Below are 16,174 nucleotides of genomic sequence, written 5' to 3'. Positions count from 1 at the left end.
TTCTGCTCTGGCAACGATCATACTCTGATGGTGCCCTTAGTGCTCCACGAGCATGGATGCCACTCATCGAACTCGATTTCGATTTCGATTTCACTTGCCTCAAAAAGTCTTCGCAAGAAGAGTTTAGTGTCCAATGAAGGAAAGGTACACATAAATGGGCTGGTTACACCACTGGCATAGGCCATGAGGTTATGGTCTCACTTGGCTTGCTGGGTTTTCTCAAGCACAGCATATTTCCAAAGATCCCAGTCACTAGTCATTGCCTCAGTGAGGCCTAATGTTTGAAAATCATGCTTCACCACCTCATCCCAGGTTTTCCTGTGTCTACCTCTTCCACAGATTCCCTCCACTGCTAGTGCGTGGCACTTTTTCACACAGCTATCCTCATCCATTTTCACCACATGACCATACCAGCGCAATCGTTTCTCTTGCACACCACATCTGATACTTCTTAGGTCCAACTTTTCTCTCAAGGTACTTACACTCTGTCGAGTATGCACTCTGACTTTACAAATCCATTGGAGCATACTGACTTCATTCCTTGCAAGCTTACGCATGTCCTCAGCAGTCACAACCAATGTTTCACTGTCATGTAGCATGGCTGTTTGTACACATGCATCATACAGTCTACCTTTTACTCTGAGCAAGAAGCCCTTTGTCACCAGCATATATATATATACACACACACATATATATAAAGTTCAGCTAAACCAGAAAGTATTAGTTAGTAAATAGGGAGGGTGCATTCCTAAAAATGAACAGCACATCTCTTTAAGAGATTAGTAGGTGGAAATCCAGCAAGTAATAATTAAAATATGTATACAATCTAGCTCAGCAGGGCATTGCAGAACATAAAAAACTATAATATTTAAGCAAGCGTCAAAAAATGTCATTGAAAGATTTACTTTCCCTTGGTCTAGAGGAGAAGAGGAAAACAAAGATGTTATAACAGCCGATGGATCATCATTATCTCCATTTTAGTCTAAAGAAGACTAGATAAATATAACCAGGAAATGTACTAGAAGACTTTGCACTTAATTTGCATGACTATTATCCTTTCTGTCCTTTTCATTATTTTTGAATGGAAAATGTTGAAATGACCTAAAGTTTTTTTCTTCATATGGAACACCCATCAGTTGATTAGGAGGTCTGGCTCTTTTACTTATTTGTTTTTTGTTTTTTGCCTCTCTGTGGTTAGTCATAAGTCACATCCACCAATGGAATGAAGCTATTTGATTGGTGTAAAGCAGTGTCCTTAAGGTCAGTTAATCTGACATGCAGAAACTTATCAATGCAATGGCTGAGGAAGCATCCACAATGGAACTAAGAGAACATTCAAATTTATAATTATTAAGAGCAAACTTAAGTAAAATGATATGAATATGGAAAATTTTTACCTAATGATGGTGTGCAGAGTAGAAACATATGTTGTGAGACATTAATGAAACCTGTGGATTTCTATCCACGTTTTATTGTTGCTTTTATTATATTTATCCTAAGCTGAAAGGAGTTCCATGTGTATACTCGTACTATTGGATTACCCTGGGAAATGGAATTAACAGGTGATAACAGACAAGAGGCATAGGGGCATTTTAAGAAGTACACATTGCAAAGTATTTGCCAAAACTAAGCTAAATGGAATAGACTCCATGAAATGCCAGGTGGGAAAACTAGAAGTAGTTGATAGCTTCCATTACCTAGGTGACCAACTCAGTAGTGGAGGTGGATGCTCCAAGAGTGTAGCTGCTAGAATAAGAATAGGCTGGGCAAAGTCCAGAGAGCTCCTACCTCTGTTGGTAAAAAAGTATTTATAATACTCGTAAATAAATGGCAATAAAACAACAGCAGAATGTAAAGAATATTTTATGCTAAGTAAAAAGAATGTCAAGATCATTTATAATAAAAAATAGTTTTTATCATAATCGTTTTCTGAATCACTCTCACTCTCACTAGACTCATGCATACCGTCACTTGTAGACATGATTGCTAATTCACAAGACAGTCTTGTAGATTTCTCTTTAAGAAACAAGTCTAGAGTTGTTTGCTGAGAAGAAGCTTTTTTTTTTTTGCTGTCTATAAATTTCTCGGTAACACGCAGAAACATTTGTTATAATAGTAGAAACATTTCCATTTCATTCAACATCTGGATCTTGTGCTTGAAAAATTTCAGCTCACCACACAAAAGTGAGCTAAAATATAGAACTCATAAACCCAGGGTCTCGTAAAATGAGTCCTTGTATAGTGAGGTATTACTGTGTGTGTGTATATATATATATATATATAATATATATATATGCGATATATGCATGCAGATATAAAGATATTCACATACATATACGTACCAAAATATACACAGTCACAACCACACCCACACACAAGCACATATATGTATATATGTATTCACAAACATATTTTTATACATACATATATATAAGTGTGTGTACATACATGCACATATGCACCTATATAAGCATACAAAAAAAATGCATAAACTTACATACACATTCACCTACATAATTATTATAAACCACACATCCAAACGACAAGCCATTAATCTGACTATCAGTTGAATCGCTCAACAGATATGTACCAATACATAAATATATGCACAATACATATTTACTCACAAATGTAGAGAACTCATGGGAGAAGAAGATTCCACCTAATTTTGATCTGACAGAGGGACTAGCAATCTGAAGAGACAGTAGTGTTTTAGACAAAGCCATGAAGGATATGAAGACAGAGAAAGTCCCAATTCATCAGGAATCACCACTGCGATGCTTAAAATATCTGGCAGCATGTGTTATGATTTAGTCACCTGTATAGTTAATCAGGTGGTACACGAAGGAGTCATACCCAATGACTGGTGTAGCAGCACCATAGTCTACTTTCCCTTTCATCCTTTTGGGGTCGATAAATTAAGTCCCAATTATGCACTGGGGTCGATGTAATCGACTTAATCCCTTTGTCAGTCCTTGTTTGTCCCCTATATGTTTAGCCCCTTGTGGACAATAAAGAAGTAAGAAACACCATTAATGCTATATTTCTGGTAATACAGCTGCAGGAGAAATACCTAGCCAAAGATAAACCTCTGTACTTGGCTTTTGTTGAAATGGAGAATGCCTTTGACAGGGTCTCCAGTCTCTTACCTGATGGACAATGCAAAAGCTAAGGATAGATCTGTGGCTGGTGAGAGCTGTACATGTCATGTACAGGAATGCTGTCAGTAAGGTGAGGGTTTGCAAAAATTATAGTGATGAATTCAGGGTACAAGTAATGGTTCACCAAGAGTCAGTCTTCAGCCTCTTCTTGTTTATCATAGTCCTCCAGACAATAACAGAGGAGTTTAAGATGAGCTACCATGGGAGCTCCTCTATGTTGATGACCTTGTTCTTATAGCTGAATCACTACCAGAACTAGAGAAGAAATTTCAGGTGTGGAAGCAAGGTCTGGAATTGAAGGACCTTAGAGTTCACCTAGCAAAAACCAAAGTCTTAGTAAGAATGAGTACATTGTGCATCCCTCATCACTGTGGACCTGGTTGATCTATTGACTTATAGGACTTGTGGCCCTTTGTAACACATCATGATATCTTTTAATGCTATTTCAGTGTTTCTGTATACTCAGACACACATACACATGTGTAGTAACACATGTGAATGCATGTATTTTTGTACATGTGTGTTGATGTGTACATGTACATACATGTTTACATACATGTATATTTGTGTGTGTTGACCTTTTGTGTGTATATGCATGTATATATTTATATATGTGTATGCTTCTATTTGTGTATGCTTTTATTTCAGTGGTAATGGTGGTGGTGGTGGTAGTGGTAAGGATAAAGATGATGATGATGATGTATCATTTAAGAAATTTTCTATTTTTCTGTTGTCAGCTTTCTGATTTACACACTGTTTTCCTTTGTGTGTGTGTGTGTGTGTTAGTATGGCTATGGAATGGCTATGTTGAGGACAGTGGTAGAGAAATTTTGGCCATAATAATTAAAGTAATTTTCTCTATGACCTTAACATTAACACAACATTAACAGTAATATCAATATCAATATTAAGATTAAGAAGGGCAAGTGAGCTGGCAGAATCATTAGCACAGTGGGCAAAATGCTTAGCGCTGTTTTGTCTGCCGTTACATTCTCAGTTCAGATTCACTGAGGTCAACTTTGCCTTTCATCCTTTCGGGGTCGATAAATTAAGTACCAGTTATGCACTGGAGTCGATGTAATCGACTTAATCCGTTTGTCTGTCCTTGTTTGTCCTCTCTGTGTTTAGCCCCTTGTGGGTAGTAAAGAAATAGGTATTTCGTCTGCCATTACGTTCTGAGTTCAGATTTTGCCAAAGTTGACTTTGACTTTCGTCCTTTCAGGGTTGATTAAATAAGTACCAGTTACAAACTGGGGTAGATGTAATCAACTTCATCCCTTTGTTTGTCCTTGTTTATTCCTTCTATGTTTAGCCCCCTATGGGCAATAAAGTAATATATATTATGATTAAGATTAACCTTGCTTTCATCCTTTCAGTGTTCATAAGTACCAGTTAAACACTGGGGGTCAATGTAATCGACTTACCCCTCCCCTGAAATTGCTGGCCTTGTGCCAATATTTGAAATCAATTAATGACTCAATATGAGTAGGTGTTGTGAACAAATTTGATAATGATGCAATGAGATTTATATCTGATTCTTAAAGAAAACATGTAAAAAATAAAACCATTTTCTTGGGACAAAATGTGGGAAGATTTCCGATTTTCATGATTATTGAGATTTTATGTTATTCTTAAAACCAATTCCAATGTTTTATATGAGTTTTCTTGATGTAACCATTCACATTATAAAATCTTTTAAGTGTTTTGAAAATAAATTGAGATTTTTTTCTTCTTTTTTCAATCTATTTCCAGATATCCAGGCCACAAGTTGGGATGTAGAAGTTTGTTATGCTGGGGCTTACCATTCTTCAGTTCACATTAGATTGAACAATGACTATAAAGACTTATTATATAACCGCAAACTAAGATGCTTCTACGGCAATTTTGGATTAAAAAGTGGAGAAAAGCCAAGTTTTATTAAAGTTGATCAGGGATATGGCTATAAGGTAAGTAAATTAAAATAGACACACAAATATGCAAAAAGTTTATAAACACACACACACATACACATACTCATACATACACACACATACATGCATATCTACTTGTACACTTGTATCATCAAAAATTATGCTATTTTCAAAGAAATAAGCTGAAACTGGTATTTAATAATTGCATTGACATGGCATATGTTCTTTATATTTGAATTTAGAGTCAGATCCAAAGAGCTTTAAAATTTTCACCCCTAGCAGGATTTGAACTCCTGTTCCTTATTGTAGTTCTGTCCCTAAACCATGTATTTAAAAACTTCTGTCAAACATAAATATTAAATTAATGAGTTAGGTGGCTTCAGAAGAAATTATATATATTTGTGTGTGTGTGTGTGTGTGTGTAGTAAGAAGTTTGCCTCCCAGCCACAAAGGTTCAGATCCAGTTCCACAACTTGGCTTATTGAGTAAATGTCTGCTATTATAGCCCCAGGCCAAACAAAATCTATATTGGATTTGGTAAATGAAAACTTGAAGAACTCCATAATATACATATACATATACATACATACATACATACATACATACATACATACATATATGTATGTATGTATATATCATCATCATCATCATTTAATATCCGCTTTCCATTCTGGCATGGGTTGGATGGTTTGACTGAAGACAAGTCAGATGGCTGCACCAAGCTCCAATCTGATCTGGCAGAGTTTCTACAGTTAGATGCCCTTCCTAACGCCAACCACTCTGAAAGTGTAGTGGGTGTTGTTACGTGTCACCAGCACAAGGGCCAGTCAGGTGGCACTGGCGATGGCCACACTCAAATGCTGTTTTTTAAGTACCACCTGCACAGGAGCCAGTCCAGCAGCAATGGCAACAACCACTCTCGAATGTTGTTTTTCACATGCCAGTAAGGTGACGCTGGTAACAATCAGCCTTGAATGGTGCTATTTATGTTCCACCGTCATGGGAGCCAGTTAGTGGCCCTGGCAATGATCTGGTTCGGATGGTGATTTTAATGTTCCACTGGCAAGGATGCCCATTCAGGCGATGCTGTTATTGGCCACTCAGCAAATTTGATTTTGATTTTGTTTCACTTGCCTCAACAAGTCTTCGCAAGCAATGCACAAGTAGGCTGGTTATACCGCTGGCATAAGCCATGGGTTATGATCTCACTTGGCTTGCTGAGTCTTCTCAAGCACAGCATATTTTCAAAGGTCTCGGTCACTAGTCATTGCCTCAGTGAGGCCTAATGTTCAAAGATCGTGCTTCATCACCTCATCCCAGGTCTTCCTGGGTCTACCTCTTCCACAGGTTCCCTTAACTGCTAGGGAGTGACACTTTTTCACACAGCTGTCCTCGTCCTTTACCAGCATAGTCGTCTCTCTTGCACACCACATCTGATGCTTCTTAGGTCCAACTTTTCTCTCAAGGTACTTACACTCTGTCGAGTATGCACTCTGACTTTACAAATCCATTGGAGCATACTGACTTCATTCCTTGCAAGCTTACGCATGTCCTCAGCAGTCACAACCAATGTTTCACTGTCATGTAGCATGGCTGTTTGTACACATGCATCATACAGTCTACCGTTTACTCTGAGCGAGAGGCTCTTTGTCACCGGCAGAGGTAGGAGCTCTCTGAACTTTGCTCAGACTATTCCTATTCTAGCAGCTACACTTTCAGAGCATCTACCCTCACTACTGACTTGGTCACCTAGGTATCAGAAGCTGTCAACTACTTGTAGTTTTTCTCTCTGGAATGTGACAGCAGTTGTTCTCTGCACATTTTCAGTGTTTATTGCACATGAGCATTTTCCACATACAAAAACTATCTTCCCTTCTTAGCCTTCTTTTGATATTGCTGCACCTCTTATGTGTCCATAGCTTGCACTGGGTTCATCTTATAAAGTTTCTACCTATGCCTTTTCTACATATTGAGCAAAAGGATTTGTGGTTTGCCTGCCTTCTTATTGAAACTTTGATTTTAGCTAGGTTCACTCAAAGGCCCTTCAGTTCTAATCCTTGCTTCCACACCTGAAACTTTTCCACTAGTCCTGATAGTGACTCAGCAATAAGAGCAAGGTCACCCGCATAGAGGAGCTCCCAGGGGCATCCTGTCTTGAATTCCTCTGTTATTGCCTGTAGGACTATGATAAATAGGAAGGGGCTGAGGACTGAACCTTGGTGGACCCCTATAACTCTACCTGGAATTCTTCACTGTACTCATTGCCAACCCTCACCTTACTGACAGCGTCCCTGTACATGGCTGGCACAGCTCTCACTAACCATTCATCTATCCCTACTTTCCTCATTGACCACCAGATAAGAGATCGAGGGACCCTGTCAAAGGCTTTCTCCATGTCAACAAAAGCCAGGTACAGGGGTTTATCTTTGGCTAGGTATTTCTCCTGCAGCTGCCTTACTAGAAATATAGCATCAGTGGTACTTTTCCCAGGCAGAAACCCAAACAGCATTTCATCTGGACTGACCTTCTCCCTATTAGTTGGGCTACAACCCAATCTGTGACTTTCATTACCTGATCCAACAGGGTGACTAGGCTATAGCCGACACTGCCAGATGTTTTGATCATCTCTGCGGTGATTCCTGATGGGCCAGGGTCTTTCACACCCTTAATTGTTTTATTTACCAAGGCACTGCCAATTTGGATAGCTCGTCCCTCTGTTGGGTCAGTATTCGGCAGGCTCTCTTTCTCCCATTCATTCTCTTTATTTAGCAACCTTTCATAGTGCAGCCTCGTTTAATGCAAGTGAGCCATCATCCATGCAAATACATTTCTCTCCTAGGACATTACGATTCTGTCTCACACATGTCTCGCAGCATGAAATATCTCAAGTCTTTGGTCCTCACAGCACAGAACTTTGGCAAAATTTTTCTTATCTGCTTCCCCTCTGGTTAAATAAACCTGTCTCCTAGCTTCCCTTTTGGCAGTCAGACATGATGCCCTGCTGCCACCGTTCTTCCAGTCCATCCAACCCTATTTCTCTTCTCCAATGGCCCTGTCAATAACATTGTTCCACCACCACATTACCTTGGGTCAAGAGGGTATTTTGCACCATCCACTAGTGGGCCTGCTGGTCTGTATGGTGTTGAAATGTATTCATAAGGCACATATTATCACATTTACAGAACTTCACTATATACAATGCTTTTCACTTTTTCCTTTGGAGCATATATGGAGAATTTCTGTGGGCTTCCTACTCTGAAACAACCTCCATACAACTGACCATGTGAGAAACAACCCTCTTTTAGATTGAGATCAACAACCTCATTTATATACCTTTTCATTCCTACAAAACTACAATACCTTTAAGCTAGATTGATTATTGAAATTCCACTATCATTTCTCTTTCCTCTGTTTATACTTTATCTAATAAGAATAATATAATACACCTAAAAATAACAATAATAATTGATTTTGTTGTATGCATATACATATATATAAATATATATGGATATGTATTTATATATATTTATGTATATATATGTATGTATTTATACTTATAACTTAACCTTATGAACTTTCTAAACTCTCTGACAAAGCCCAGAGGCACATCCAGGTACCTTAATTTTATCTACCAAATACTTCAGTTCACTGAAGGGATGGAAGTAAAGTGGGGTACTGAGACCTCTTGGCTGAAACAGCTGTAAGAAACCATTCTACTTTCTTGTTCTACGTTATATACTTTAATAAGTACTGATATTTTTATACATGTATGTATATTATTACAATTGTTTAAGACATAATATATCGTCTAAAAGTTGATGAACCACCTATTGATCCCCTCCATTTTCTCATTACTGTACAAATTAATTGTAAAACAACTTCTTACCCTCGTCCATTTATTACATTCAGTATTGTAATTGCTATGCAACAAAAAAACAACAACTTGTGTACTAATAATTGGGTATTCTATCAAAAGTATATTGGATAGATATCATCCCTTAGTTTGTTAGATTCACAACTTCTAACTCTCTTGGAATTATGTATCAAGCCACTACACACATTTTTTTCACTCCTTTTTTTCTCTCCTTGCTTTTTTCTGTAGAAGAGCGTAGGCTTGAAATGTAAAAGACTTTTTCATTTCCTGAGTGTTATACTAATACATCAGTTTGTTTTGTACACCACCTGTCTTCACCTTTTGTTTTTTCGTGAACTCTCCCCCTATATATATATATATATATATATTATATATATTATGAAAAAAACAAGTCAAGATAGAAAATGCTAAAATAATTTTATAAAGAACATTTCAGTACCGGTTTCAGTCATTTTGAGACCTTTTCAACTGTAACGATTAAATAATTAAATTTTGAAAAATTAAAAGAAAAGTTTTTTTAAAGGAATATTTGTATAGTGTTCAAATATAAGTGGCATTCTGCCTTTCTCTGTCTCCCTTGTTTGCACTTGTGTGTTCGAGGTCGAGGTCGTTGTGAATTCTTGGTAGGGTAGAAGAAGAAGGTTGATGAGGAGAGGGGGTGGAAAAATTTGGTAGTGCCTTGATTGTGGTATTTTGAATGGTCAGTGACGGCTAGCAGTTGCAGTTCAATTCAGGAGAATATTTCTATTGAAAGGTTTGTTTATGGAATTTGCGTAGGTGTTATACTAAAAAGCATTAGTGGTAAAGTTAAGAGGTAGAAGGTGGAGCAGAAGAAGAAGAAGAAGAAGAAAAAGAAGAAGAAAAAAAAGAAGAAGAAGAAGAAGAAGAAGAAGAAAAAGAAGAAGAAGAAGCAGAAGAAGAAGCAGAAGAGGGAGAAGAAGATGACGATGTTGATGATGATGATGAAGAAGAAGGAGAAGGAGAAGGAGAAGAAGAAGATGATGATGATGGTGATGATGATGACGACGATGATGATGATAATGATGATGATGAAGAAGAAGAAGAAGAAGATGAAAAAAGAGAAGGGAGAATATGAATGAGTGGAAGTAGTGAGGTGTTGTATGACTTGAAGTTGGCACGTTATGGATTATAGCTGTGAATGGGGCTGATTTGTAATGGATTCTTTGGAATGTAATATTTGCGTGTGTATTTCTGTTATTCTAAAGCTGAGGTGTATTAATCATTTGTCGTAGACCCGTTAAGAAGTGGCCTGTATTTTGTAATAAAGAGAGTTTCTTTACTTATTCATTGTCTCAAGGTTGTATCGTCCCTAAATTGGTAGAGGGGGAAAATCCTGAAGCCTGGTGTTTTGTTGTTGGCGCAAGTATCTATGTGTTGGCTGAAAGCTATTTTTCTATTTGGGGGAATTTTTATCTGGGATCTGTGCAGGGCCATTCTTTTACGCAAACTATTTTTTGTTTGGCCTATGTACTGCTCTTGACACCCAGAGCAGGTTAGTGTGTATATCAGGTTCTCCGAAGCACATGTGAAGTTGCTTTTCACTGTAAACCGTTGTCCCTGTTTGAAGGAGAACTCTGATCCCTCAATTAGATAATCGCATATCCCGCAATTGGGTCTTCCACATTTTTTTACTGTCGGCTTCTGTGTTGAAGAGTGTATTCGGGCTTGTGTTAGGAGACTTTTCATAGATTTAGGCTGTCTCTTGCTTTTTATGATCGTGTGTGTTGGAGGATTGTGTTCATTCTGTGGTCTTTTTTAGGAGGGGTATGTTGTGGAGGATGGTGCCGAAGGCTTCATTGTTGAGAGGTTGTGTGTGGAGATGTATGGTAAGGCTTTTGGTCGTAAGTTTTTCTTTGATTTGGGATGTCTCAGTTCCTGGATGTTAGGGCACGTTGAATGCACATGTCAATAAGTGAAGGTGGTAGTTCCTGGTGATAAGGGTATCTTTTAGTTCTTGTAGTCGTGTGTCTCTGGTGTTTGCATTAGAAACTATAGTGCATATCCTTTTTGCTAGATTGAAGGGGATATTCATCCTGGTGTGCCTGGGGTGGCATGAATTGAATGGAAGATATTGCTTAGAATCTGTAGGCTTATAAAATATGTCTGTTTCTATTACATTATTAGCTTTTCTTAATGAGCTTTCTTAATCAAGGAAGGGAAGTTGTTGCTGGCTATATTCCATCGTGAATTGGATGTTTACGTCCAGTCCATTTAAAATTTCTTGGAATTCTTTGAGTTTCTCTATATTTTCATGCCAAAGAATGAAACAGTCATCTATGGTTTATGAAAGGATTCATATAATCCAGTATCAAGACAGAAGGTAGCGTAACAGAAGTTTACACTATGGTAATCTTTTTCTATAGTTATGTTGAGTTTTAAGTTCTTAAATAGTCTAAAGAACTGTTTCCTATGCCTTTCTAATTGTTCTTTACTACTTCTGTCCAGGAAGAATTGAACATCATCTCTATATAGTCCTCCTGTGATTTTCAGAAAGGAAAACTGGATTAATGAATGCATATATATTCCAAACAAATCTGTGACTTGTGCAGAATTTGATGACCACATCGCTATACCAAAAGCACTCTCTCTATCTGATCTATTCCATAATATACCATCGAAATCTACCAAGGAGGTTTGGGCCACAAGTATAATATCTATTCCATGTCAGGACATAACTGAGTTTTCCATACTATAGATCAGGGCTTTATTGAGGATGATCAGGTTTGTAGTAGCGTAGAACTCTCTATATATCTAGTTATAAGAATTTACTGGTTTTGTTAATTTCTAGATGCTTTAACCATCCTATTATCTCTTTGGTATCCACCAGAGAGCTGATTTAATTTTAGACTTAAGTGTGGGCAGTACTCTATCAATGATCTTCTTACTAATAATCCCTATATCTGATTTAGATAGATAAATTAATCTGAGTGGGGTCATTCAGAAACTTAGATTTATGGTCTTTAAGCATAATCTGAGGTTTTCTAGGAACATAAGGCTCAATTCTATGATCTATAGCTAAATCTCTAGCAATTTGTAATCCTCTTCTGTTTATTCATTTTGATGTGTCATTATTTGCATGTCTATATTTGCTATGTAATTCTTTTCTAATCATATTCTTAAATAACACAATATCAACAATAAAAATGTTACTTGTTTTGTCCTATGGTACAAGTATCCCTGGAACTTTCAAGAAATCATCAAGTAATTTCCTAATTTTCTGTTGATGTCTATTGTGTCTTCTAGAGTACTTTCTGAAGTTCACATTCTGAACTATACTATACAGTTCCTCTTCAAATCTGGTCAGGTGCTGATTGGTCAGTGGGTTTTTCCTTGATTTAAATTCTTTTCTTAGTAAGTCTCCAGCTTCAGGTTTGTCATGTGATCTATCTTTTCTATCATGGAGAAAGCCTTTCACTGTATTCTTCATATGAATTGGTTGATTTTCTTCAAGAATGCGCTTATATAATCCTTCCTACTTACACACATACACACACACACTCATGCATGCACACTTCCACACATAAGCTCACAAGCCTCACTGAATCCCTTATCCAGATGCACTGTTGCCAGCAATTTCCTGTTCAACCATGCGGCCAAAGAAACTTCTTTCATCCATGAAACTACTGTTGCTTATTTAGCAATACTGCCAACCATGACATCACATGACCTTCCTTGACCAATTGCAGCCCATCTACTGGTATACATTTTGGGCTCCCTGCATCCCTGCGGTTGTCTGGATTATTTCCAGCCCAACAAGAAAAGCTCCTTTAAGGTTATAACGGTGATTACTCTCCAGAGTAGAATTCGGAATCCACGTCAGTTAGTCTACAATTTATAACGGTGGATTACCAGTTTATAACCGGTGTTGTTGCCAATTTATAACGTCGTGACTATTGAGAAGAATGACAAGTGGCAATTTATCATAGTGAAAATTTATCTATAACAATTAGATGATTTTATCTATTTATCCCGTGTTCGACTTGAAATTATAAGAAATATAAATATTTCTTGAGTAGGAATCTATGGTGATAAATCCGCCACTTATAACTTAATTATAAGTATTTATCACCATACATAAATCCTACTCAGACTACATAAACGTTGTGGTGAGTTATATACACCAGACGCTTAACATGCATGTATGTTGAAGATAATAAAGCTTACTCTTTTTCACTGCTATAATGACAGCTTCAATAGTTACAGAAATAAATTTCATCAGGTTGAAGAAAATGAAGAAAAAGAAATTATTTACTAAATTAGTTTATTTACATACATTTAATATTTACAGTACATTTTAATAAGTCAAAAGAAGAGTCATGGAGAGTTATGACATAAAATTTATATTGATTCTTCCATAGCTAAGCTACAAGAGTTTTAAACAACAATTCAAAATAGCCTTGTTGAATTAGATAAAAGACTTGGCATGGCAATAACCAATATCTCAAGAGAATGAGTGTCATGGAATCGAATGACAGACAACAAACACTAATTTTCTTCCCAAAAATCAGGGTTTTTATAACTGGTCATATCTGAATTCTAAGAACCATATTTCATGTAAGATTTCTCTTTGATGAAAGTTAGAATTCAAATATGGCCAGTAGTTTTAACCATTGGGAAACTAATAATTATACCTATTCGACCAACATGACAATGATGTCGTATTATAGCCGATAAAGGTTTATTATGACTTGCTACAAAAGCCCTCAATGAGAAAAATTGTTTAAAATTTTGCGAAAAAAAGAATATTGATAATACAAATATATTTCAATACATAGTTGGAATTAATATTTTAACAAGTCAAATATACAAATTTGCAAGGTATCCACATGTTGAGCAAATGAAAATAACCGTGCATCATGGTTTTACAACAATACAGTCTGCATGGAAAATTTATCAAAAGGTTCAATATAATTTCCCTGGAAAAAATTATAAAGTCTTTTAAAAAGAAATATTTAAAATAAAACTACATAAGGAATATATTCAAATGAACTGAGAAAGTCTTTTGGGAAAGTTTTCTTTTCTTTTCGCTCACTGGTAGGTTGTTTTAAAATTGACTTGCGGATCTTTTGCTCAACTTTAAGTTCGCTGTTTTGTGAATTGTTGTTTTGAGTTATTTTTGAAATGTATTGCTCAAATTTTTATTCTCATGACATGAAAAAATTGGTCGAAATGAGTCTGGCAAGACTTCTGCCCGTCCCCACCATCAAAATAACCACCCTTTTAAAAAGCAATTTTTTTTTTGACACAAATCCCTCTTTTCGGTTACGGGGAATATGAATCTGCAAAAAATTGGCAAAAAACGGCATTTTTAAATTACCACCCCCTACCCCCATTTCCTCCATTTTTTACTTTTTCAGAATTTTTTTTTCAAAAATATGTGGAAAAATATGGAGATTATGATTCTGAAAAAAATTTCCAAAATGTTTTGTAAAATCTATTTTAAGAATTTTTTTTTTCTAGATATGCGGAAAAATACAGACATAATGATTCAGACAAAAATTTTGAAACATTTCTGTAGTTACAGTTATGGTTAGGGTTTTAGGGTTAGGATTAGGGTTTTAGGGTTAAGATTAGGGTTAGGGTTAGTGTTGGGAAAAAAGTCAAAATTGAAGAATTTGGTGGAGAAGGGTGTGGGGAATTTAACAATGTTGATCCATGGCGATTTTCTGGAACCTCCATATCTGAAAACGGGGGTTTTCGGCAAAAAAATTTTTTTTAAATAAACAAATTTTGGAGAAAATGTGGAGGCGGGGTCCCGAAGTCTTTCCATGAGCCTTTTTAACCCTGTTTAAACTGACAACTTCCATTTTACCATGCATATCCCAGGGGGACGAAATCATTCTGCATGCAATAATTCAGTGTCCGTGCATTAGAGAACTGTGGGATTGTGTGGAGCAGCTTTGTCACGTATAAAATGAATTCACACAGCTGTGATCAACACACCACCTTCCCTTAGCAGAAAAAGAAAGCAGGTCCTTCTCTGCCTGGTGGCTGTGGAAAAGAGACTGTGTGGTGGACCCATCTGAAAGGTTAGAAGACAGGCACATTCCTATCCAGTCAAGTCCCCATCAATTTCCTCAAATATCATTTGAAGAGGAAGGTGAAGGTAGAGAGGGCAGTGCTACCTTTTAGTATGTTTATCAAAAGGTGGACGAGAGACTGAATGGATTGACTCTGAATATGCTTTTCTAAGCAGGAGGAAAGAAACTGGAAGAGGGCACTTTCCCAAGTCAGAGATGGCAGAGTAATCTGGAATTTTTGTTGGGGTTTTACCCCAGATTATCCCAACTGAACTGCCCCACTATTGGGGATTCTATTTATTTATTTATTACTTATTTCTCTACTTTCTATTATATATCCTTTGTTATATCCTTTAATGTGGTAATATCTCCCCTTGGTTCATGTTAACCCCACATGTTTTTGTTGTGCTGTTACTCAACCTTTGATATTGTCCACCATGCCTTGGGTCCTTGTGGCCAATAAAAGAAATTATTATTATTATTATTATTATTATTATTATTATTATTATTATTTATTATTATCTAAATTTTTAGTTTCCTTATACTCTTTGTTAATTTTCAACATCTCTATAATCCTATCATTTTCTAGAACTTCATTATTAATATGATGATTCTGGATATAGTAAACCTTATCTTTATGTCCAGCTTCTAATAATGCACGGTTATGATAAGTTTGAGTTTACTTAAATCTATCCTCATTAGATGAGAACCTTGCAATACAAGTAGATATATTTCTAACAATTGAATTTATTATGCTTCTTGGATGATAAGAATTTTTATTTATATATCTTAAGCATTCATTAGGCTTATGATAATAAGAGGAGAATATGTTGAATAAAATTATAATTAACTGTTCCTCTTGTATTTTCTTTTACCCAAACCCAGAAATTTTCAGCACTCCCTTGTATATATAAATATACACACATATAATCATATATCTGTATATCATCATCATCATCAACATCATACTTGTTGTTATAATCAGTTCATGACATATATTATTTTAATGTTGATGTCAAGTAGCACATATGAAAGCAATGATTAAATTGAAAACTTACTCCATACCTCCCCCCACACACACACACACATTCTTTTATTCCTTACAGATCTTTCTTCTTTGGCTGATTTCTTTAGGGTTAGGGTTAGGGATTTCATATCACTACCCTTGCATGCGTTTTCCCTTCGGTT

At 36.4% G+C, this 16,174-nt stretch overlaps 2 protein-coding genes across 5 annotated transcripts in view; both read left to right on the top strand.

The window, feature by feature from the left end:
- Nucleotides 1-16,174, top strand: part of LOC115218043 — a 215,384-nt gene that overhangs the window by 78,672 nt on the left and 120,538 nt on the right. The window lies entirely within an intron of this gene.
- Nucleotides 1-16,174, top strand: part of LOC115218105 — a 121,022-nt gene that overhangs the window by 24,313 nt on the left and 80,535 nt on the right. For all 4 annotated transcript variants that reach the window (XM_036507980.1, XM_036507983.1, XM_036507982.1 and 1 more), the window contains exon 3: nucleotides 4,914-5,107. In XM_036507980.1, the coding sequence (XP_036363873.1) occupies nucleotides 4,914-5,107 (194 nt within the window). The remainder of the gene's footprint in view (nucleotides 1-4,913; nucleotides 5,108-16,174) is intronic.

This window comes from Octopus sinensis, linkage group LG12, assembly GCF_006345805.1.
Source record: "Octopus sinensis linkage group LG12, ASM634580v1, whole genome shotgun sequence".
In the NCBI taxonomy this organism is placed as follows: domain Eukaryota; kingdom Metazoa; phylum Mollusca; class Cephalopoda; order Octopoda; family Octopodidae; genus Octopus; species Octopus sinensis.
Note: the sequence above shows the minus strand (reverse complement) of the source record. Positions and strands in the feature narration are given on the sequence as shown.